The sequence below is a fragment of the Hylobates moloch genome, unplaced genomic scaffold (genome assembly GCF_009828535.3).
Source record: "Hylobates moloch isolate HMO894 unplaced genomic scaffold, HMol_V3 SCAFFOLD_2, whole genome shotgun sequence".
Lineage (NCBI taxonomy): Eukaryota > Metazoa > Chordata > Mammalia > Primates > Hylobatidae > Hylobates > Hylobates moloch.
In genome coordinates, this window is record NW_026652277.1 from 119,827,287 (window position 1) to 119,853,697 (window position 26,411).

Here is a 26,411-nt window from a genome sequence, read left to right on the forward strand (position 1 = left end):
TTCTAATCTGGTTGTGTAGTGCTACTGCTTCACATAGTGTTACTACTTTACCTAAAACTGATACATTTTATATATTTTATTTTCATTTTCATTCAAATCAGAATGCTTTTAAATTTCTCTTTTGATTTCTTCCTTCACTTGTTATATGAAATTGTGCTATTGTCTAAGTAATCAATGATTTTCTAGCTATCTTTCTGTTAATTTGATTTCTAATTTAATTTTATCAGAAATTAATTTCAAAGTTTTTCCACTCTTATAAGGCTTAATAGTTTTAACATATTTTATTAAAATGCATATAAGTTTGTTGAGAGTGGATACCTAAAAAAGTGAACTTATCTTGGAATGCTATTAATCTCTATCCCCTCCAGGTTTTGTCTAAGCCATTTAATAGTTTTAAAGCTTTCTTCTTTATTCTTAGATATTTGATAATTTATATTATTATTTATATGATACTAGCCCTATTAATATTTGATTATTAATATTTAGGGGAATGATTTTGATTTTATTGGTCTAGTATCACAATGAGCTTGATTTTTTAAGCTAAATGCCTGCATTATGTGTGTGTGTATGTGTGTGTGTGTGTATATATACATACTATATATATTATATATGTATGTAGTATATGTGCGTGTATATATTATGTATATATGTTATATATGTATGTATATTATATGTATATTATACATGTTAGTATATACATACACAGTATATACACATATATGTATATATAATTATGTATAATTATATATACATATGTGTGTATGTATGTATATATGTATGGATATATGCTTTTAGCTATTTTTATAGCATTTTAATTCTATTTGATGATTCACTGAGAACATATTATCTCTGCTCTTGAGTGTTGCAATTTATTAATGCTTTTATTGTATTCTTTACAAAGTCTATTTTTGTTAAGTTTACTTATGCTACGAAATTATTTTGGTTATTTTGGGTAACATACATTAACATATTGAATACAAGAATCAAATATTTGTACACTTCTTTATTGATTCCTTCATAATTATTCAGTCACTGAAAGAACAATGATAAAAAAGATGTCTCTAATTACAATCCCACCTATTATCACAGATGTATTCATTTTTACCTATAATTTCATCAGTTGTTATTTATAAATATATAAAAAGGCTACATTTTTAGATACATATATAGATTTATACTTGTTATATTCATCTATGTTTAAATAGTGTATGGAATTTGACTTTATCCTTTATGATTGTGTACTTAAGTTCTATTTTTAATTATACAGTTGCTTGAATAGGATTCTTTGATTTTAATTGTCTTATTTAAGTTGCAATGCTTTTATTTTTAAACTTTCTTTGTTCTTTTGATTGTATATCTTATAGATTTCACAAACCTAGAATATTTTTTCTTATCCAATCTGAAGTTTGTGCCTTGATATAAGTTTAACTTAGTTGTATTAACTTTAATGACATTTGTTTTACAATTTACTACAGCTTTTCCATTTTATATTCATTTGTTTATCGCAATTCCATTTATCCTATGTTTATTCATATATATATATTTATATATGGGATAAATGGAATTGCACACATAGATATATAGGTGAATAAACATGGGACAAATGGAATGCAAGTGCATATATACATGCACTCATGCTTATGTTTCTATTTTGCTATTCACTTCCTGGAATCATCTTGGAATCCTCTGGCTCACTGATATCACAACACCCAAAACACATATCATATTGATATTATATAAATTTCTTGATTGTAATAAACATACTACATTTATTTTAAAACTTTGTTTCTTATTTATGTTGATGACATTAATCTTTAACAAATAATTTAGTGATTATTGTTATTCATATCCCAAATACATGACATATTGAAATTATTTTTTCTTTCTATAGTATATTGTTTATTAACAAAAGCTGTCCTTGCAGGACAAAGACTGTTTTATTTTGTCATTGCATATATCTGCCAGTTTACTGGAAAAAATTAGACTATAGTATTTTCTGTCAACTATTCAACAATATTATTCCTTTGACTTCTCCCATCTAGAATTGCTGTTGTGAAGACCAATAAGTATCTAACAATTGTTCCTTTTAATTGATATAATTTCGTTTTTAAAATTCAGAACTTTCTGTATAGCGTAACTAGAAGTTAATTTTAAAAATTCTATACTGCTTAGCAGTCTGAAAACTTTATAAATCTGATTTATAATATAATCATATTGACTAGGTATTAAAGTTTTATTTTTGTTAACTATATTTTCTTTTTTTCTCTTTTACTAATTCCATCTATGTTTCTGTAGAAGATTTGTATTTATGTAAGCTTTCTTTAATTTTAAGTACACATTTATTTCTTTCATTATTTCAACTACCATATTTTATCATCTAGTATCACCAATGTATTTTATAGTTGCATTTATATTTGTTCATACTCCCTCTGTTTTTGAGTGTTAATTATTTATTTGAGTATATTTATATACTTATATTACCTTCATACTTTTCATTAATTATTTCTAATTTGCTATTCTTGTTCAGTATGCTGTCCTTTACAGTTCTTTATGTCCCTTGTATATCAATTTTTTTTTTCCTGTAAGTTCATTTTTTTTTTTTTTTGGAACCATTATCTACCTTGGATCATAATAACAAACTGAGGGGAGGGAGAAAAGACTCGTTTCTGGTTTATACCTTATAAAGCTTTTAGGACATTAGAGAGAGAGGTAGGGGATGCCTCAAAGTACAAATCTACTGCTTTTATGATCTGGTTTCATTTGTCCACACACCTCCTTATATTAAAATGTAGAAATGTATTTATATAGAATAGCTTTTCACATTATATTATTATAGTTAAACTGCCCCCCCACCACCTTTCTCCAGTGCTTGCTTGCTTGCTAGCTTCTTTCTTTCTTTCTTTCTTTCTTTCTTTCTTTCTTTCTTTCTTTCTTTCTTTCTTTCTTTCTTTCTTTCTGTCTTCTTTTGTCAACAGCAGGATCTATTCCTTTTGCATTTCCAGGGAATTATTAATATTTTAATACTAATTTCTGGCATAAAAATATTTTTTAATTTGGGCCGGGCGCGGTGGCTCACGCTTGTAATCCCAGCACTTTGGGAGGCCGAGGCGGGCGGATCACGAGGTCAGGAGATCGAGACCACGGTGAAACCCCGTCTCGGCCTCCCAAAGTGCTGGGAGGATGGGTGAACCGGAGGGGAGTTGCAGTGAGCCCATGCTCCAGCCTGGGGACAGACGATCCGCTCAAAAAAAAAAAAATATTTTTTAATTTGTATAGGTGGCAGGAGAACAGTAGCCTATATTTATTAATACTCCTGTCAAGAAATAGCAGCTTCTCATGTACTTCTTTTTACATATTTTGTTACTCCCGAATTTTTAATCTTTTGGTTTAGGTTTGTACTGACTAGAATAGAAGGACAATATTTCATATGTGCAGTATATATATTATATATATTTATATAATAAGCTTATATACACAATTCCCTCTATGATAGTACATATATATATGTGTATAGACATAATACACACCTACAATCATATAATCTTATACGTATCCACAATATGAGACTCTGTGAAAGAAGTTCTTTAAAATGCTGATCTTCAAATAAAAGATTAATGTCTAATCTGTAAGTTGTGATCTTTATTTTGGCTATATATTTGGGACTTCTTATTTATAAATTAGCAGCATAATTTTATTGATATTATACAATTTAAGTGAGTAAATGCCAGAGTCCAATCATTGAGCTCTGGATCTATGCATAAGTGTGATTCTTGGCCAAAAAGAGCAATTGATGGTTGACTCAGTCTTATGCATAACCCTGAGGGGATAAATCTCTTTATTGGCCTTCCTATATAAATCTTTCCATTTATATAACCTTTCCATAAAAGTAAGCTTTATCTTTGACATATTAAACACTTACTTTGTTCATTAATTTTTTCATTGAATCATTGTTTAGAATGCTTAAAGCATAACATTTAGTCCAGTAAATTCACTTTTACACCAAACTTCAAATATAATAAGTGAAAATATATTTTATTTCTTATCCAAGTGTATTATATTACTTTGGTATGGCTACTATAACAGAATATTATAGATTGGGTAACTTAAACAATAGATATTAGCTCTCTGTCAGTTTTGGAGACTGGAAGTTCAAGATCAAGACGCTGACAGGGTTGGATTCTTCTAAAACCTCTCTCTTTGGCCACCTTCTCTGGGGGTGCATGTGGTCTCTCTTCTGCATGCACATGTGTCCCTAGTGTCTCGTGTGTCCTCATTTCCTGTTATAAAGATGCAAGCTTAGTTAGATTAAGGCTCACTGCGATGGCCTTATTTTAACTTAATTACCCGTTTAAAGGCATCTATCTCCAAATACAATCACATTCTCAGGTATTGAGGGTTAGGATGTCAACAAATGAATTTGAGGGGGATACAATTTAGCCCATAGCACCAAGAATTCTGCTAAGTAAATGTTTTTCATAACATTAGTGCAGAAAAAATATAGCATTGTGTAATAAAAAAATAAATACTTTCAAAAATTATTTAATTCTGTAGAATAGAATCACAGAGCAATTCAATGAAAATGAAGGAGACTATCTTTTATTTCTTGGTATAATACTTAGGAAATAATAGAAATATAAATATAATAGTAGAAAGGGTATTTGATTTGAGAACAGATGATAAGCCTTTTATTTATATGTATTTTTTTTTTTTTTTGAGGCAGAGTTTCTCTCTGTGGCCCAGGCTGGAGTACAGTGGCGTGATGATAACTCATTGCAGCCTGGATCTCCCAGGCATAAGCAATTCTCTCATCTCAACCTCTTGAGTAGCTGGACTACAGGCACCTCCACTCCTGGCTAATTTTTGTATTTTTTGTAGAGACAGGGTTTCGCCATGTTGCCCAAGCTGGTTCCAAACAGCTGGGCTCAAGTGATTCTCCTGCCTTGGCCTCCCAAAGTGCTGAGATTATAGGCGTGAGTCATTGCATCTGGTCCAGTATACTTTCATACTGAGATAATGATCCTTATTAAGCCCCTTGATCCCTATAAGCCCTGTCATTTTTTTCATTGCATGTTTATGGAATAATGTTTTGAGAGATCAAATGAATTATATATTTGCAAGTTCTAATATAATAAAATTGCAAATCATATTATTGTTTGGTATTACTATAATAATTATCATCATGTTTGTGTAACATACATTTGACAAAAAATAAATGCATATTTTCTGTGTAATTTTAAATGGAAATAATTAGTATTAATTCTGTTGAAGAACTTTATGAGACCCTTTTCAGTAATTTAGAAATACTCCTAATTCTGTGAAAATTAACGTATATTTTTAAGAACCTATTATGTATAAAAAGCTAGATTGGGTGTTGTGCATGATACAATTGTAAATAAAACATGTTCCAGTTTTTAAGACAATTGTTTCCAGTAAAAGTAATATACCAAATTGAATATGGATGGTTCCTGAAAGATAACTCTACATGAAGTGTGGTTGTAGCACATGAGAGTTTGTAGAAAGTCATGATTGTAACTGTTTGGTGCAGAGTGAGGAGATAAGAAAATACATTTTGAGAAGATAATTGAAAAGGAGAGAAATGGGAGGAAATGAGACCAATGTAAGAATTCATAGTATGAGTTTGAGTGAGAAGTAATTAGGTCCTGAAATAAAGTAAAATTTGAAAACTAGATAAAGGAAAGATAAATGACGTAAATATTTAAATGCAGGGTTTGCAAGCTGTTAGAATATTCTTTTCCTGCCACCTTCACTTTGTGACAGTACTCATTCTACCTTGCATCATCAGCAACAATAGTTGTATTCTTCTTTTGACCCTGTATTTATGGAGGGGGCAATACTACTACATTTTGTTTTCCTCCCACCAAATAGCATGAGAACAATTACATAAACCATTCATATTAAGCTTAAAGAATTGAATTGCACTGAAACAATGTAATTGTTGAAACAAATGGAATCAAAAATTTTCATATTAGATGATAGTGGGGGAGGAAAGTAAAAAAGGGTAATGCCATTTATATAAATATAAATTGCAAAAAAGAAAGTTTTCTTGGGGAAGAGGTTTAATTCACTCTGGGCTGGGTCTAGTTTAAGAGCCTGGGATTAAGTAGATGGCAATGTTAAATAAATTGTTGGACATTTTTTTGTCCCTTAGGGGAATATCTCTATCCTTCCTAAATGTAGGAAAAGATCTCCCTACATTTGAAGTATAAGTAAGGGAAAGGGGTTCCATTAACACATTATTATTCTAGTTTTTAAACTGATGGTCTTACCAAGGTGAAGTTGATAAGAAAAGGCAATGGTAGAACATTAAGAAAATCAAAAGTTAGAAGGCAGGGAAAAGGAAAAAATCAACAACATTTTAAAGTAGATTAGAAAGGTGGAACCAGAAAAGTAAAGCGTTTTATGCCAAGGAGAGGGGCAGATGTCATGAAGTCTAGCTAAAGAATGTGAGGAAACCATTGGTCTGTGACTGTAAAGCTTCAGTGTGCAAATAGGAAGGAACAACTTGAAAGGTCAAGATAGAAAAAGACAAGAAAGAGAAAGCATGCTTTTTGGAAAGAGGACTTGGAGGACGCAAAACAGCACATGACCAGGCAACAGAACAGAGGGGGTAAAAACAGAACGGAGTAGTTTTGAGAATTTACAACATAGGCATAAGCTATTTGATGGAACCAATTTTAATGGCTTCAGCAAAGTTGAAAGCAATGTCACCTGATGACAGAGAACAAGTAACAAAGTATTTCAATGATAAAGAAAAGTAAAAAATATTTTATATGGACGCACCAAGAAGTAAGCACAAATTACAATTAACAAAGAAGACTTGTGTGACCCATCATTAATAATAAACTCTGGGAATTTAAAGATTTGAATTCTAGAAGGAATTTTGCCTCTAAAACATGAGATGCTAATACTAAGTGAACAATTTAAGGCTTCACTTTTGTCTTTTCCAACTGTAAAATATTTTCTAACAGTATTTATCTGATCAAAATAATTTTATGAGTCCTAATGAATCCACAGCAAACTCCTAGTGAATCATAGTGACTCTCACTGAAAGTGAGTGCTTCAGGACTTTGAAAAATAATAGTTACTCTACAGCCATTTATAACCTGAACCATGCTATTATAATATAAATCTCAAGGAAAAAGACTTCAAAATGTTGTGTTATACAAATTTTGTAAATAAATAATATGTAACATACATGTATACACACATGTCCATAGTTAAATTATGTTTAAAGAACAAATTTTTTACTGTTGTTAAGTAACGGAAGAACAGATTTAGATCAAATTACTTAAAATTAACATCAAAAAGTATTATTGGTATAAATTAATTGAAATAAATTTGTACAACCAGTTATTTTGAGAATGTATATCTAAGTATTTATTAGATTGGTTTTTTATTATGGTTACTAGGTGGTTTATGTAGATATGTACTTTATGTTTTCTGAACACATAAATTGAAAAATAATTGTCAGATACAACTAATGAATCCTTTTGATTTTGCATTTTGTGGTTCTATATCACAGACTTACTTTTGTTTGCTCCGTTTTGAATGATGCCTTACTTTATTATCATTACAATGATTATTTCTTGTTGGGCTTTTATATAAATTTCAAGTTTATTCAGTTTCTACTTCTAGTTGTTTAAATTTAAGAGATTATTTGCATTTCCTGAAACTATAGCTCTTTAATTCTATAACATTACTTGTCCTGGATTATTAAAATGCAGGTTCATATGACTTCCGTTAAGGTTCTTCATGCATCTCCACTTCTCTCTCTGTGGAATACCTTCAACAGAAACTGTTAAAAAGGAAGAACTTCTCTTTCCCCAAGTGGCCACAGTAAAGGGAAGTAATAGACTGACAAGGCTTTTAGATGTAAGAAAATGACTTCTGGATTAATTACTCCCTAAAACTTTATATACAAAAAGTCTTTGATACTCTAAGTTTCCTTATTAAACTAATGAGTTTACTCTTGCCTATACCTGTTTCCCCATCCTTGATTTTACTTTTCCAAACTCTTACTGTGTAAACTGCCTAATTTTGCTATGTATGAGATACATGGACACACTCAACAACTATACTATATTAGGTAGGAAATCATATTATTGTGTGTGAGATGCATGGTAAAATGAGTGTATGCAGTCTTCTGGGAAAAATCATTAATAAGTATTACCTTGTTTAAAAGATTTTAGAAACCATGAAATACAAAAGCAGGGCTTGTGCATATATTTGTGCTTTTAATGCTTGAGTGCAATATGTAACTACAGCTTTATGAAAACTTAAGCAACATGTATATATATGCATATATAAATTAATAAACTTTATTTTAGAACATTTTAAAGTTCACAGCAATATTGAACAGAAAGTAGAGAAAGTTATAGTATACCCACCAGTCAACACACATGCACAATCTCTCCCACTATCAATATGCTGCACCAGAATGGTTGTATTTGTTACTATTGATGGACTTAACACTGGCACATCATTATCACCCAATGTCCATAGTTTATATTGTTTCACTCTTGATATTGTATTTTTTGGGTTTTGAAAAATGTCTAATGATACTTATCTACCATTATAGTGTAATGCAAAATAATTTCACTGCCCTAATCCTGTGTTCTCCCTATTCATCCCTCCCTCCCTCCTTCCCTCCCTTCCTCCCTTCCTCCTCCTCCTCCTCCTTCTTCCCCCCCTTCTTCTTTTTCTTTTTTCTTTTCTTTTTTTTTGTGAGACAGAGTCTCGCTCTGTCGCCCAGGCTGAAGTGCAATGGTGCAATCTAGGCTCACTGCAACCATCGCCTCCTGAGTTCAAGCGATTCTCCTGCCTCAGCCTCACCAGTAGCTGGGACTACAGGCATGTGCCACCATGCCTGGCTAATTTTTTGTGTGTTTTTTAGTAGAGGCTGGGTTTCACCATGTTAGCCAGGATGGTCCCGATCTCCTGACCTCGTGATTCTCCCCTCTGCCTCCCCAAGTGCTGGGATTACAGGCGTGAGCCACTGCACCCAGCCCCCTCTCTTCTTCTTAACCCATAACAATCACTTTTTTTTTTTTAATGACTCCATGGTTTTGCCTTTTCCAGAATATCATACAGTTGGAATTATACAGTAAGTAGTCTTTCAAGACTGGCTTCTTGCACTGAGTAATATTAATTTTATTTTCTTTCATGTGTTTTCTTTCTTGGGTAGTGAGTTCATTTCTATTTAATAAATAGTATTGATTCCATTGAGTTGGTGTACCTCAGTTTATTTATCCACCCATCTCATGAAAAACATCTTGGTGGCTTTTAAATCTTGGCAATTATGAATAAAGCTGCTGTAAACATTCATGAATAGGATTTTGAGTGAACATAAGTTTTCAACTCGTTAGGGTGAATATCAAGAAACATGATTGCTGGATTATATGAGAAGAGTAAGTTTGGTTTTATAAGAAACTGTCAAGCTGTCTGCTAAAGTGTCTTCCAAAATGGCACCATTTTGCATTCCCACTAGCAATGAGTGAGAGTTCCTGTTGTTCCACATTCTTACTAATGTTAGATGTTGTCAGTGTTCTGGATATTAGCCATTATAATAGGTGTGTGGTGGAATCTTAATGTTGTTTTAGTTTGCAATTCCTTAATGATATATGATGCTAAAAATTTTCATAAGCTTTCTATCTATAGCTCTTCCTTGGTGAGGTGTCTGTTTTGATCTCTTCTCCATTTTTAAAATGCGTTGTTCATAAATTTTAAGACTTCTCTGAATATTTTGGGTAATAGTTCTTTATTGGAAGGTTTTTCGCAAATATTTTTTTCCCAGTCTGTCATGTCTTCTTCTCTTGACATTATCTTTTGCAGAGCAAGATTTTAAATTTTAACCAAGTCCAGCTTGTGAGTTCTTTCTTTTTTTTCTTTCTTTTCTTTTCTTTCTTTTTTTTTTTTTTTTTTTGAGGTGGAGTCTCACTCTGTCACCCAGGTTGGAGTGCAGTGGCGCGATCTCGGCTCACTGTATGCTCCACCTCCCAGGTTCATGCCATTCTCCTGCCTCAGCCTCTCCAAGTAGCTGGGACTACAGGCCCCTGCCACCACGCCCGGCTAATTTTTTTGTATTTTTAGTAGAGACGGGGTTTCACCATGTTAGCCAGGATGGTCTCAATCTCCTGACCTCATGATCCGCCCACCTTGGCCTCCCAAAGTTCTGGGATTACAGGCGTGAGTCACCATGCCAGGCCCAAGTTATTTATTTTATAGATAATGCTTTTGGTATTTTATCTAAAAAGTCGTCCCCATACCCAAAGTTACTTAGATTTTCTCCATTGCTATCTTCTATAATTTGTATAGGTTAGTATTTTATATTTCACTTTATGATCCATTTTGTGTTTTTTTTGTGAAATGTGTAAGGTCTGTGTCTAAATTCATTTTTGTTTTTATAAAGTTTTTCTAGCACTATTTGCTCCATTGTATTGACTTTTTTCCTCTGTCAAAGATTAGGTGACTATATTTATGTTGGGATACTTCTGGTCTATCTATTTTGTTCTATTGATCAACTTACCTGTTTTTTCACCAATACCACACTGTGTTGATTACTGTAACTTTACAGTAAGTCTTGACATTGGGTAGTGTCAGCCCCCTTACTTTGTTCTTCCCTTTTTTGATTTGAATTGAGTATTATGGGCCTTTTGCCTCTCCACATAAACTTTAGGCTCAGTTTGCCAAAATGCATATAATAATTTGCTAAGATTTTGTTTAGAATTGTATTGACTTTGTAGATAAAGTTGAAAAAAACTGACACCTTGACAATATTGAGTCTTCCTATCCATGAACATGAATATCTCTCCATTTATTTGGTTCTTTTTTTTTGAAATCATTCATCAGAGTATTATAATTTTTCTCATATAGACCTTGTGCATATTTTGTGAGATTTATACCTAAGTATTTCATTTTGGAGGGTCCTAATGCAAATAGTAATGTATTGTTTTTAATTTCAAATCACATTTGCTGGTATATAGGAAAGTAACTATCATTTGTATATTAACTTTGAATCCTAAAACCTTGTTCTAATTGTTTATTGGTTCCAAGAGGGGGTTGTAGGTATGTGGCCTTATTTCTGGATTCTCTATTCTGTTCCATTGGTCTATGTGTCTGTTTGTGTACCAGTACCATCCCATTTTGATTACTGTAGCCTTGTAGTATAGTTTGAAGTCAGTAATGTAATGCCTCTAGCTTTGTTCTTTTTGCTTAGGAGTGCCTTGACTATTCAAGCTCTTTTTTTGGTTCCATGTGAATTTTAAGTTTTGTTTTTTTCTAGTTCTGTGAAGAATGTTATTAGTAGCTTCATCAGAATAGCATGAATCTGTAAATTGCTTTGGGCATTATGGCCACTTTAATGATACTGATTTTTCCTACCTATGAGTATAGAATGTTTATTTGTTTGTGTCGTCTTTGATTTCTTTGAGGAATGTTTTGAAATTCTCATGGTAAAGATCTTTTACCTCCCTGATTTGCTGTATTTCTAAAGATTTTATTCCTTTGGTGGCAGTTGTGAATGGGATTGCATTTTTAATTTGGCTCTTACCTTGGCTGTTGCTTGTGTATAGGAATGCTAGTTATTTTCGTATGTTGTTTTTGTACCTGAAACCTTGCTGAAGTTGTTTACCAACTTATTGAGCTTTTGGGCTGAGAATGCAGAGCTTTCTAGATATAGAATCATGTCATCTACAAACAGGGATACTTTAATCTCTCTCTTTCTGCTTAGGTGTCGTTTATTTTTTTCTCTTGCCACATTGCTCTTGTCACGACTTTCAATACTATTTTGAATAGGAGTGGTGAGAGAGGGAGTCCTTGCCTTGAGCCAGTTTTCAAGGGGAATGCTTCCAGCTTTTGCCTATTTAGTATGATGTTGGCTTTGGGTTTGTCAGATAGCTCTTATTATTTTAAGATATGTTCCTTCAATATCTAATTTGTTGAGAGTTTTTAACATGAGAAGATGTTGAATATTATTGAAGCCTTTTCTGCATCTATTTAGATAATCATGTGGTTTTGTCTTTAGTTATTTTTATATGATGAATCACATTAGTTGATTTGTATATGCTGAACCAACCTTGAATCCCAGGGAAAATGCCTACTTGATTGTGGTGGATTAGTTTTTGATGTGCTGCTAGATTCAGTTTACTGGTATTTTGCTGAGGATTTTGCATCAGTGTTCATCAAGGATATTGTCCTAAAGTTTTCTTTTTTTGTTGTACCTCTGCCAGGTTTTGGTATCAGAATGATGTCAGCCTCATAGAATACGGTAGGGAGGAGTGCTTCCTCCTCAATTTTTTGAAATAGTTTCAGTAGGAATGGCACCAGCTCTTCTTTGCACATCTAGTAGAATTTGGCTGTGATTCTCTCTGGTCCTGGGCTGGTTTTTTGATTGACAGGCTACTTATTACTGATTAAATTTTGGAGTTCATTATTGTTCTTTTCAGGGAATTAATTTATTCCTGGTTTAGTTTTTGGAGGTTGTATGTGTCCAGTAATTTATTCATTAATTTACCAATTTCTTCTAGATTTTCACATGTGTGTACAAGGTGTTCATAACAGTCTTTGATGGTTATTTGTATTCCTGTGGGGTCAGTGGTAATATTCTCTTCATTATTTCTCATTGTGGTTATTTGGATCATCTCTCCTTTTCTTTATTAGTCTAGCTAGTGGTCTACTTATTAATTTTTTTTTCAAAAAATCCACTCCTGCCTTCATTGATCTTTTGAATAGTTTTTCATGTCTCAGTCTCCTTCAGTGCAGGTCTGATTTGGGTTATTTCTTGTCTTTTCCTAGCTTTGGGCTTGGTTTGCTCTTGCTTCTCTAGTTCTTTTAATTGTGATGTTAGGTTGTTAAATTGAGTTCTTTCTAACATTTTGATGTGGGCATTTAGTGCTATAAATGTGTCCCAGAAATTCTGTGTCCCAGAAATTCTGGCATGTTATATCTTTGTTCTCATTCATTTCAAAGAACTTGATTTCTGCCTTAGTTTCATTATTTACCTCAAAGTCATTCAGGAGCATGTTGTTTCATTTCCATCTAGTTGTATGGTTTTGAGCAATTTTCTTAGTCTTGAATTCTATTTTATTGTGCTGTGGTCCCTGAGAGTGGTTGGTATGACAGGGGGTTCTTTTAAGTTTGCTGAGGATTCTTTTATATCTGATTGTGTAGTTGATTTTAGAGTATATGACAAGTGTAGAAGAGAATAATGTATATTCTGTTGTTTTGGGGTGGAGAGTTCTGTAGATGTCTACCTGATCCATTCGGTCAACTGCTGAATATCTTTCAAGTCCTGAATATCTTTGTTAATTTTCTGACTCAATGATCTGTCTAATGATATCAGTGAGGTGTTGAAGTTTCCCACTATTATTGTGTGGGAATCTAAGTCTCTTTGAATGTCTCCAAAAACTTGATTTAGGAATCTGGGTGCTCCTATGATGGGTGCATATATATTTATTATAGTTAGTTCTTCTTGTTGAATTGAACCCTTTACTATTATTTAATGCCCTTCTTTTTTTATCTTTTTTGATTTAATGTCTGTTTTGTTTGAAATTAGAATTGTTACCCCTGCATTTTTCTTTGTTTCTCTTGCTTGGTAGCTTTTTCTCCATCCCTTTATTTTGAGCCAATTACTGTCATTGTATGTGAGATCGGTTTCTTGAAGACAGCATACCATTGGATCTTGCTTCTTTATCCACTTGCCACTCTGTGCCTTTTAACTGAAGGCATTTAGCCCATTTATATTCAAGGTTAGTATTGATATGTGTGGACACACACAATCCTACACCAGATCCCTGCCCTACTGCTAACACCACTACCAGTACAGATGCACATATGGTTGCTAGCAGGGCCATTGGCCCCCAAATCATACTGCCACTGTTGCTGTTGCCAACACCTGCACAGAGGCCAGCACCCTGGCACCCACTAGCACTCCACAGCAGCTAAAAGCGTGTATTCCACCATGCTGCTGCTGCCACTGCTTCTGGCACATGCAAATGGGTACACGTCCCACTGCCACTGCCCTGCGAAGTGCTTTGGCTGGCACCACCATTCAGAGTGTTGTGACCAGTGGTCCAGGAGCACCTCAGTGCCTCCAGCACAGCAGGTCCCTAAACTTGAGGAGCCAGAAATCAAAGGTATGACCTAATATCAATGGCTCCCAAACCAGATTTAGAAAATCCAGTCCAGGAGTCCTGACCTGAGCCTTGGCACCCTTAAATCTTCCAGTAATGAAGCCAATTGACTGAACCCACCTTATGTCACAATCAAACGCCCAAGGTCATCAAATAGGATAAAAGAAAAAAATCCAAAGGGCAGCAACTTTAACTGCTGAAGGAACATCAGCCCACAAAGATGAGAAAGAACCAGCACAAGAACTCTGACAACTCAAAAAACTAGAGTGTGTTTCCTCCAAATGACTGCACTAGTTGTCCAACAAGGATTCTTAACTGGGCTGAGATTGCTAAAATGACAGAAATAGAATTCAGAGAGTGAATAGGAATGAAGATCATCAAGGTTCAGGAGAATATTGAAACCCAATATAAAGAAGCAAAGTCAACATTATAGATTCTGACAGATAAAATAGTATAGAAAAAGAACATAATCAATCTGATAAAGCTGAAAAACAAACAATAATAATTTTATATTGCATTTGCAAGTATTAACAGCAGAATAGACCATGCTGAGGAAAGAATCTGAGAGCTTTAAGACTTTTTTCCTGAAATAGGAGAGTCAGAAAAGAATTTTAAAAAAAGAAGAAAAAGGGCCAAACAAAACCTCCAAGAAATATGGGATTAGATAAGGAGACTGAATCTACAACTCATTGGTGTCCCTAAAAGAGACAGGGAGAATAAAAGCAACTTGGGAAATATATTTCCCAAATATATTTCCCAAGTGATGCATAAGAACTTCCCCAATCTAGTTCAAGAGGCCAACAATCAAATTCAGGAAATGCAGAGAACTCTTACAAAATATTTCACAAGAAGATTATACTCAAGACACATCATCATCGGATTCTCCAAGGTCAAAATGAAAAAAAAAAGTTAAAAGCAGCTAGAGAGAAAGGACAGGTCACCTACAAAAGGTATCCCATTAGACTAGCAGTGGACAACTCAGCAGAAACCCTATGAGCCAGAAGAGATTGGGGCCTCATATTCAACATTCTTAAAGAAAAGAACTCCCAACCAAGAGTTTCATATCCAGCTAAACTAAGCTTCATAAGCAAAGGAAAAATAAGATCCTTTCCAGACAAGCAAGTTCTGAGGGAATTCATACCTCTAGACCTGCCTTACAAGAGCTCCTGAAAGAAGCACTAAATATGGAAAGGAAAGACAGTTACTAGTCACTACAAAACACACTTGTATATTTAGACCACACAAACAAGTTGGCATAATAAACAGCTGAAAACATGATGACAATAAAACAACCACACAAACAAGGTGGCAGGAGATGGAGAGAGTGAAGGGGGAACTGCCAAATGCTTTTAAAACCATCAGGTTTTGTGAGAACTCACTCACTGTCATAAGAACAGCATGGTGGAAACTGTCCTTATGATCCAATCACCTCCGCACCAGGTCCCTCCCTTGACATTTTGTTATTACAATTCCAGATGAGACTTGAGTGGGGACATAAAGCCAAACCATATCAATTGCATATGATATTCCTAGGTGTAGTTTTTTTGTTTGGTTTGGTTTGTTATCTGTCCTGCTTTGTGTTCTCTGTACTTTCTGGATATGTAGTTTGATATCTGACATTAACTTGAGGACAATTCCCAGGCATTATTGCCTCATACATTTTTTCTGTTCCTTTCTCTCTTTCTTCTCCTTTTGCTATTCTTATTATGTCTATATTATACATTTTATAATTTTCCCACAGTTCTTAGATATTTTGTTCTGATTTTTTTTCAGTCTATTTCTCTATTTTTCAGTTTGAAAATTTTCCATTTTTGTATTCTCAAGTTCAGAGATTCTTTCCTCAGGTGTGTCCAGTCTACTACTAAAACCATGAAAATCTCGTTATTCATTTCTTTACAATGCCTTGATCTCTAGCATTTCTTTATTAGAATTTCTATCCCTCTGCTTACATTGTCAATCTGTTCTTGCTTGTTGTTTACTTTTTCCATTAAAGGCCATAGAAAAATAATCATTTTTTTAGGAGTTCTTGGCCTGATAATTCCAAACTTACTGCCATATCTGACTCTTGTTCTAATGATTGTTCAGTCTCTTCAAACTTTTTTTTTCCCTTCTAGTATGCCTTGTAACTTTTTGTTGGAAGGCAGACATGAGGCAGTAAATGTAACTGTAGTAAATAGGCTATTAATAATGTAGTGGGAAGATAGAAGGGGAAGGTAACTTTTTCCAGTCCTATTATTAGATCTCAGGCTTTCGGTGAGCTTCTGCTTCTGGTCTACAATCTCACAGGCCCCTCCTCTGTTTCAGGTGAGGTAGAATGACTGGAAGGAACTGGAATTGTGTATTTCCCTTCTACTACATGGAAGAAAAGAGAGAGCTTGAGTTGGGTATTTTCCTTCTCACCAAATAGGTTAGGCTCTGATACAACCCCAGCAATTTAGGCTCTGGTAAAAGAATTTCTCCTGAGGACTGGCCTTGTTGAAAACGATGGTAAATATACTGTGAAGTATTTCAAAATAGGTCCTACACCATGACTGGGTTCCCCTAGAATTTATCTTTTAGTTTCCCCTCACTTCTGGCACCCAGCAATTCATCAATTCATTATCAATTTAGGATTTTCCACCTCAGTGGTACTTGTCCCAATTGAGGTTTCTGCTCATGGATATCTGCTTCAGTAATTTGTGGTTCTCTATATCCATGTATCTGGCTCTCTAATGTTGGGGGCGGCAGTTTGCCCTGTGACATCTCTAAAAGATCTAATAAGCATTGTTGACTCTTCAATTTGTTCACCTTTTTACTTGGTAAGACATAATAAAGACTTTTGACCTCCTTAAATGCTGGGCTGGAAGCAGTATTTTTAAAAATGGCACTGTTGGTAGGAAAGACCAATGAAATCTTAATGTTTAATGATTGTAGTAAGAATGCAGCTTATTTTCTAAAAGTAAGCAACACAAAATATTCTGAGACATCTGATGTCGTTTTCTTTTGTTTAAAATAAAATTTTAAATTATTTTTTTCTGTGAAGGGGTTTGAAATAATAGTTTTGTATTGTGTTTTCAGTTGGCTATATCAACTTTTAAAAATAGATAAAATTTGACTTGGCTTTATTTAAATAGATTTTTGTTAGTAGCATTTGCTCTGGCAAATCAGCTGGTTATGCTAGCAGTTCTGCTTACTTTTATCAAGTCAGAATGATGCATCAGCTGAAATTTAAGGCCAGAGTCAGTCAAACTGCCATCTCGAAACTAGTCTTTAAAATCTGGTTTGATACCTTCTTAACATGATATCTTTTAGATGGATGGTGTTACAGGAAACTCCCCATAGCAAAGGCAACATTCCTGGACATCTGCAGCTTTTTTAGAATCAACAGAAATGCTCTGGTGAAGTAGCTGTGACATCTACCTCAGCAAATGCTGAAATTATGCTAACTGTAAAATGCACTTCCTCTTCCTACTGCAACTGCTCTTTTGGGAAAATTTACTATCACGATGGCCCCAGACTAACATTCTTACTCAGATGCTCACATTTTATCCTAAGTGTTCAAACACCTCCCTGCCTTTCCAGAAAGGAGTGCAGTTGTTTTTCACAGGTGGGCATTTACTCTTCAGCTTTCCTAACTGTGTGAGGTACAAGCATTCTTTTTGTCAACCTATACATGAGATTTGTGTCAGTCTTTTCAGTTTATCACTTTTCAACCAGTTTAGGATTATGAGCTTTACTTTTTACACACATACCAACCAAGGCAAAGGAATATTGGGAATCACATCAAGAGCATTGCTCTCTTCTAACAAATTATCCTTGACATATCTACTCTTAATCTTTTAAAATCATCTTTATATATCCCTTTTTAAATTAACCATCTAACTGCTTCTAGATCTCCTACTATGAAATGTCCAATGGTTGTCTATTTCATATTTACTTAGTGTATTATGCTCATGATTTCTTTGTGCATCAATTGAAATGTCTAATTTATCATCATATTACCCATACAGTTGTTAAAAACATTTCAGACAGATGCTGTATTTTTTAAAATATTGTTTTCTGCTATATAAATAAAGATGTTTAGTTAAAAAAATCCTCTTTAGTTTAAAAAGACTATATTGTGTAGAAATAATGTAGAGTACTTACAGGAAGTAATTGACATTCCACAGAGTAAGTATCTCAGGGTCCTGTCTTTGATATGATTGCTAAGAAAACTCTTAGACCTTTCATCTTGAAATTGTTTTTAGAATACCCTTGCTTATGACACAAGAATTAGTTGCTTTATTTATAGTGTTAAAAAAAAATAATCAGTGTTCCATGTTAAAACATTGTATGGCAGACTTTCTTCAGGACCTTTGCTATAGCTTTAGGGATCACTGCAATTGGATATTGTAATAGGGAAGATATATTGGGATCAACTCGGAATATATCATGGGCAAGTGGAAATTTATAGCCATGGAGCAGAGTGAAGCTCAGTGGGTGAAAAATTAGTAAAAGGAAACATCAGGGTAAGGAGATTCTGGCTAAACCATCCTAAGAAGATTCTGCTGAAGACAGGCCAAAGTGATCAGACCTTGGGATCTTGCGGGATGATGAAGAATGAGGAACCCAGTGAGCTATTTTGGGTCACTGGACATTAAGAATGGGAGCTTCTTGCTAAACTGACTTAACAGGGTTCTTTGCTAAAACTGGATTTTATAAAGAAGTTCATAGATGTGCCTAGGTGAAGCTTCAAAAGCCTTGGGAAAGTTTGATCAGAGAATATTTGTCAATAGCTATTCCTGTTTTTAGAACAATTACAAAAATAGTATATAACTTATGCATTATTTTACTTAAAATACTGTGACATTTTTCAAAAAGAAAGGCGATCCTAATGTTAGACTTGTTATTAATGAGGATATTCCGAAAGAACAATCTTTAGGCATCTGAAGGCAATTTCAAAAGAGGAACTTGAAACATTCAAGCAAATTTAAAATAAAGTGACTATTTTAAAAAAAGAACAGCAATTTATATGTATATATTTGAGAATATTCATATAAAAAGAAGTTCTTTAAAATTTTCATTCTATAGAAAACTATGTGCTTCCTAGACACGGTCACAACACTCATATGGGAAGTAAAGATAGTAAGAAACATTCTAATGAAAATAATAAATGCTTTTTATGAAAGATTTCACATTTTATGTTAGTTTTCTCAGGAAGGATAGAAAATCTGAATGATAAAGACAAATAGTTAAAATAAAAGTTTAAATACTATCGTATTACAGTCTAAGATGTTGTTATTACTGGCATTGATTCCCTAGTTATTAAGTGTCAGAGTAAATAAATCTTTGTTTTTATAAAATCCTTATAAGGAAATGAAATAAATGTGAGTACTGAATTTTTATTTCATAGAAAACTGAGGGTAAACTAGTTCCTTTATTTTTAGTTTATCTGATAATAGACAGCTAAAATAATACTCTTTACAAGATAATTATGTAAATATATTACAAATAAATAATTCATCTACATATTGTTGACTGAACTTTAGTTTTATTTCAGATAATTTTTATATTTAATACTGTTTTCACTAATGCTATTCGATAGCTTTCAGTTAGTAGTTTGCTAATTAATATTTAAAGTAAAATATTAAAACCCATTAATAATAATCGAGGTGATGTCCTAGAATTTTACTGTTTGTTCTTTCAGAAGCTTATTAGTATTTTTTCAGACTCCTATATTATATTCAATTTTCACTTTGCACCATATTTTTAGGTGTTTCTTTTATTTAACTAAATTCATCCGTATCTAATTCTCATACATTTTTAGTCACAGCTGCGCTCCCCTGCTTATGTATTAAGAAGGTTGAATTATAATTATAATTTCTTTAAAGTGTCCTTGAAACTTCACCCAATCTAGAATGAATTTTGAATTTTAAAAAGTTAGTTTTGTGAGCGGCAATCAGTTTTGTTTTAAATAGTAGCATAGACCTTTCTTCACTTGTTTCAAACACAGCGTGGCCAGGATGCTGATACATTTGAAAAAAAAAAAAAACTATGGATATAAATATGCCAACATTTTATTGATTTTTAGAAGGGTAGATTTAGATATTAATATAAGTAATTTATATTATTTTTAAACTTCACTGGCTCTATCAAGCATAGCTCTCTTGGTTCATAAAATTCATTATTTTTCTTTTCCTTTTAAATGAGTCTGTCTATATAACACACACATACACACACACACACACAACATATATTTATATATAAAAATTTAACAAATAACTTATGTACATATAACTGGGTAATATTTCAAAACAGAGTCCATAAATCAAGAAAAAAAACTCCATACACAGTTGTTAATGAATTAAAACCATGACTCATTTCTCAGTGAAGTAGTTATTTCTTATTCTAAAATTTGATAAAATTGGCTAAATACAGACATACACACACAGGTACACACATACATTTTCTGTGACTGCACTTTGAGAGCCTGGTCTCCTAGTTACTTTTGCATACTATTGTATCTTACATTTTGGTAATCCAAATGTGAGTAAGCCGTGATTGTGCCACTGCATTCCAGCCTGTGTGGCAGAGTGAGAGCATGTCTCTAAAAATAAACAAACAAACTTAATGCAAAAGAAATTGGATACATTTTCATGATTGATTTGAATGTTTCCTTCAGCTATTCTATAATAACTTCATGCATAGTTCATACTGTCAGAATTAAGAAAGATGTATTATTGATTTTTTTCTGAAGAGACATCTTCAATATTATATTTTTTATAATCTAGTGTTCCATTGCCATTGTACCTTCATCACTTGATTCAGTCACTTCATTCATTTCTTCAAATATTTATAGAGCAAATGGGTAGACAACTAGCTATGCCTGCTAGAGCTTTGGCATTAGTTATTATTTTCTTTTTTTAATCTTTAGCATAATAGAGAGCCATGTTTTCTATCTTAAGAGTAACAGAGCTTTATAAGTGAGTTAATAAAGTAAGAGTTGATATGATCAAGATTGAGATTTAGGAAAATCATGCTGGCTCAGTGTAGTGAACAGATTGAAAGAGACAGTGGTGGATATGAGAATAGTTGTTAGAGTGTTGCAAGAATGCAGGAGTGGTTAAGAGAATGGTATGCTGGAAAGTGGCCAAGTAACCTGTGTCCCAAAAAATTAATTTAAATTTAAAATACATGGTGATCACTGGTATATTTTCTCAGATTTATTTCACTAAGGAATCTAGTGGGCTAATTGGAAAATAAGTAAATGAAATCATGAAGAAAATTCTTTGATTAATTCTGTTGTGAAGGGAAAGAGAGAAAGTATGGTAACTACTGTGGAAAGTATGGTAACTACTGTGGAAAGTATGGTAACTACTGTGGAAAGTATGGTAACTACTGTGGAAAGTATGGTAACTACTGTGGAAAGTATGTTAACTAGTGGAAAGAAAAATAAGATCTGAAAGGCTTGAACATGTTTAAATGTTGTCAGTAAAAAGGGAGTGGTAATTAAATAAATAAATAATTATATAAGATTCCTGTAAGTAATGTAAGAATGTGATGGAATTTAAAGCAGAAAATGAAGGATTCGCTGTGGCTTGTAGGGTAACAAACAGAAGGAGAAGAGGAGAGATTTTGACAGACGGTCTTTGACATAAGAAGGTTTTGGATTGATTTTTGACTGTGTTTCCATAAACGGTTTTATTTTTCTCTGTAAAGTAAAACCCAGGTCAACTACTAAAAGTGAGTTGAGTCCACAGAAAGTTTTCAGTGTCAGGAAAGGAGCAATTTGAAATTGACGTTGTAGAGAATAAGTTGAAAGAGATACTAAGCTTTCTGGGCGGGGTTGAACATGTCCTTCATGTTAGTACTCTTGTTAGTACCACTTTTTCCAGCAATGCTGTACTGCTTCAGATTCAGAAGACATTGATAGTTGAGTTACTCCAGGGCTGGGGTTGGGTTAAACAGTTCAAAGGAAAGAGAGAGTTTAGTGAGTTTAAGATATTGGCAAAAGTAATATTGAGATTTATATCATGGAAAAATCATCTGAACATGGTATAATATAAAAAAGTAGAAAAATCTCATGAATCTAAAGACTGTTGGTCTTTAATGGGCATGAGGCTCCAGTGGAATTGGAAAATATTACCAGTAAAGAAACTGAATAAACAAAGTGGGGAGAAAAAATAGTCTAAAATAATAGAGCAGGAAAGTTGAGTAATTCATTTTGAAAGTAAAGTAAATTCAGGTGTTGAAAATAGCGTTATGTGACCATGATTGGCTGAAGCACTAAGAAAAGTGTTGGTAATGATTTTGAATGACTGACAAGTTACTCTGAGTCCTGTGTAAAGGGCACTCTGTGTGAAGGACTCTGAGTGACTTTTCAGTTTCAAGCTGGTGAAAGAGAAACAGCGGTAGGCTGGAAATGACTTGTACTGATTTTCAGGAAATAAATTTACAGAAATTTTATGATTTGGCTGACATAATACCTGTAGCTTGAAATCATTAATAGTGGATATAAAATCAGCAAGTACCACAAGTAAAAATAAAGCAAATAAAAATTGGCAAACACTACAAATCAGGGCGAGTCTCCCTTTTCCAGAGAGACAACTGTTAAACGTTTATTAGTTCATCACTGAGGAGAAGCAAACATCTGTATCCAGGAAATCAATAGAAGACTAGTAAAATAAATCAGGTAGTAATATTGAATGGTACGAACCTTAAAAGAACAGGGTTTTGTACCTTTGCTTGCTTTCAAGAGGAGTGTGGAATGTGTGATCTAGAAGTAGGAAAGAAACAAGAAGGATGCATTTCCCATTCTTGATATTTGTGGAGTGTGAAATTGATTTTTCATTAATGTATTAAAGCTGTACTTAAAATTAAATAGAATTTAAAATTATTTATGTAGAGCAATAATGTGGCTATCTTTCTGTTTTGCTTTAAAGCTGGGTCAGGTATATATACATATATTTTTCTTATTGAATGAAGCCATGAACAGAATATGAGAAAAATAAGTACATGTCTGGTTATTCTTAATTAAACTGATTTGATCATTACAAATTATATGACTGTATTAAATTATCACAGGTGCCATGATATATATATATATGTATGTATGTTATTTATAAATAAAAATAAAACAAAAAAAGAACAAAAATAAATATTAATGGATATATAGACCATCTCCACTGAAAAATACCTTGGAATTTATATAGCCTAATCCATTTATTCCTCAATTGAACAAATTTACTTCTAGAGAGATAAACTTACTCACTACAGATCATTTAGCTTGGTAATGTTAGAGCTGAAAGTAATATGCCTGTCTTCTAAACTCCAGCACGATAGGAATAATTTCATTGCATGCGTCTAGTCATTCATTTATTCATTTTTTTCTAATGTATTCAATAAGTATCTATTGATATCTATGATATGCTAGACACTGTTCCAGGTACAAGAGCTATAAGGATAGGGAAAAATCCTTGCATTAATGGAGTTTTTCTTCTAGTAGGTAGAGATAGAAATTGAACAGATAAATAAGCATGAAGAGGAAATACATCATATACTACCTAGTCATTAAGAGGTATGAATACAAATAAAATAGAAGGAGGATAAGGTATATATATGGTGAGTCGAGGGTTTTAATTTTAAATAGGGTAAATGTTAGAAATTCTCTGGAAAAAGGAATGTATCAGCAAACACTAAGAGGAAGTGGAGAAGCGAGGCACATGGATATGCAGGGAAAATGCATTCCAGCTAGAGAAAACAGCATAGTCAAAGCCCCTCTATTAATTCGTACCCCTAATTAAAATGTGCTGCAAATTAATGATTAATATAATCATTGATTACTTTATACATATTCATATTGTGATACGTTTTAATTCTCAGTGTACTTGTAATGCATTATAAGACTTTAAGCTTTGCCAGGACAGGGGTCATGTTTTGTTTTTGGTAAATCTTCGCACACACAGTGCCTGGCATGGTTATTTATACCAAGCTGGTGGTCAATATATATTAGAATGATAGATCAAATGAATGAATGAATAATCTGGTGAATTATTAAATAGAATAGGTTAAGTTTTAAAATAAAACTTTTGTGCCTCTAAGTCTCCTCACCTGAAAAGGCCTGACCTTAAGGGCCATGTTGGTTAAAGCTTCTACCAAAAGCTCAGTGTGCTTTTTCTATTCTTGCTTACAAGGGTGATTAAATAACAATAGAGGGGAAAACAAGTTTCCATATCCTTAAAAATTATGAATTATTTTAATGGTAAGGGCATATACACACACACACATATATATATATATGTATATATATGAAGACAGTAGGTATATGCTGCAGTCATCACATGTACAAGTACTGTGTTTCTCTTTTGATTGATTATGTAAAACAGTCAACGAGAATAAATTCTGATTATCTTTACAGAGCTTTATGGCCTGTCAAAATGGCTTTAGATGAATTTTCTCATTTATTTATCACAATACTTCCACGATATTGTTAAAGAAGCTTTTTATTACATTAGGTAGCGAAAAAAAATTATGGCTTATCCAAGGTCCTTCATTGACCCAGTGTGGTAAAGTTTCTTAATTGTTTTTCAGTTTGGCCACATGACAGTAAAATATATTCTTGATGGCTATTATTTATAAGAGAAGAAAACATTTGATCAGGAAAGTCGAAGACATCTCATTTAAAAGATAATATGCAATGAACCTTCATTATGAGATACTTGGAATGGTATACAATGAACTATCAAATGCTGTTTCAACTACTTAAAAAGGATAACTGTCTTTAACTGCACCAAATGATACTAAACTTACTGCCTATCATATTATGCTTAGTCACTCTGATTTCTTTTATTCCTCTATTAACTCACAGTAACACTGAGAAGAGCAATTCTCTCTGTTTCATTGTCCTTCCCTTCAAATATCCTGTTTTATGAGATTACAGATGCCTCGAGATAACACTGCCAGAGTTATCCCAAGGACTGACAGGTTTACTAACAACTGAATGCTTTTCAGATCACTGCACTGGACTCAGATCCAACTTTGATATGAACCACATATGGCTTCAGTCTTGTTTCCCTGAATTAACTCTAATTTCCTAGTGACCAAGGTCAGATGAGTCCAGATAGGGCTCAGCTGTTCTTATCTAGCACATATGGTCCAGTATTGTTGGTAATTTATTTCTGTAATAAAAAATTAAAATGGAAATCTCAGCCAGACTCTCTCTTACCAAGGGAGACCTTGCTATGGGCATTAGTGCTTATTGCATGTAACTTTTTCATAACAAAATAAGAATTATTATTATAGCACTTATAGCCAAATATTTAAGTTAGCATTATAAACAAAATTGGTCATGTAAAATGTATTGAAAAAGAATAATTTGAGTAAGTATGAAATACCACAAAATTTACGTTGTTAATTTTAAAAAGTCAGAAATTACTGTATTTGCTTTTAGCAATTTTACTGTATTAATCTATATACCAATGTTAAACTAATTCTGCCAGATTTATTATTTAGGAGATACAACTTTTATTTATAAATGTCTGTTTATTAATTCAAAAGAAATAGAATTTGTTAACAATAAAGTCTTTTTCAGATCACTTCAAAATATTTTGGGTGTTGTACCACCTGATTAACTTTTTAAGGTATCTGAGCTGAAGTCAACATTTCTAATATCACGTATAACAAAACATATTACAAAATAGTATTCCATTTTCTTTGTATGGTGGATGTGTTGTTGTTATGACATTTAAAACAAAATTAATGTTAAAGGTTTTATATTTCATTCATGGAGAAAACTTTCCTGTAGAACATACTTAAAAAGTTAATTCTAAATCTTTGCTTTAAGAGGTTACACAAATATTGATAATGTTATTTTCTTGTCATTTTTAGACAGGTTTATAAAAGCAAGTTCAATGAGCATAAGATGGTTTCTAAATTTTGATTTATTTTTGACAGCAAACAAAATAACAAAGGTGAAGAGTTCATTTGTGTACCTAAGATATCTTTAAAAAGAAGATGCCTTTATATTTGTCAAATATGTTGCTCCCAGTAAAAGAAAAGAAGATCTATGCAAGTGGTTCAAGAGTGAACCTTACCTTATTAGCTTTTCATAATATTTTAGAAGAAATTTAAAACAAAATTGCAAAGCACTATTCTTACACTGATATTTTACCAGTTCACTAAAACATCCAGAAAAGAAATTTACCCTAAAATTTTTTAGTCATTTGAGACTTGCAAACAGCCAAATAATTTCCAGGTTGCAAACTTTATTTAGTGTTCTAGCAGAAACTAAACTAAAATGTCTAT

General features: G+C 32.9%; 1 protein-coding gene across 7 annotated transcripts in view; it reads left to right on the top strand.

Moving 5' to 3' along the window:
* The window catches only part of GRIK2 (glutamate ionotropic receptor kainate type subunit 2), a 671,651-nt gene that overhangs the window by 604,400 nt on the left and 40,840 nt on the right, over window positions 1-26,411 (top strand). The window contains exon 15 of one of the 7 annotated variants that reach the window (XM_032155819.2): window positions 7,746-18,854. The exons of 5 other annotated variants lie outside the window; for them this stretch is intronic. In XM_032155819.2, coding sequence (XP_032011710.1) covers window positions 7,746-7,823 — 78 coding nt within the window. In that variant the 3' untranslated portion in view covers window positions 7,824-18,854. Of the gene's footprint in view, window positions 1-4,720; window positions 5,085-7,745; window positions 18,855-26,411 lie in introns of those variants that run through there. One more of the 7 variants, XM_058435432.1, reaches the window with a different exon arrangement.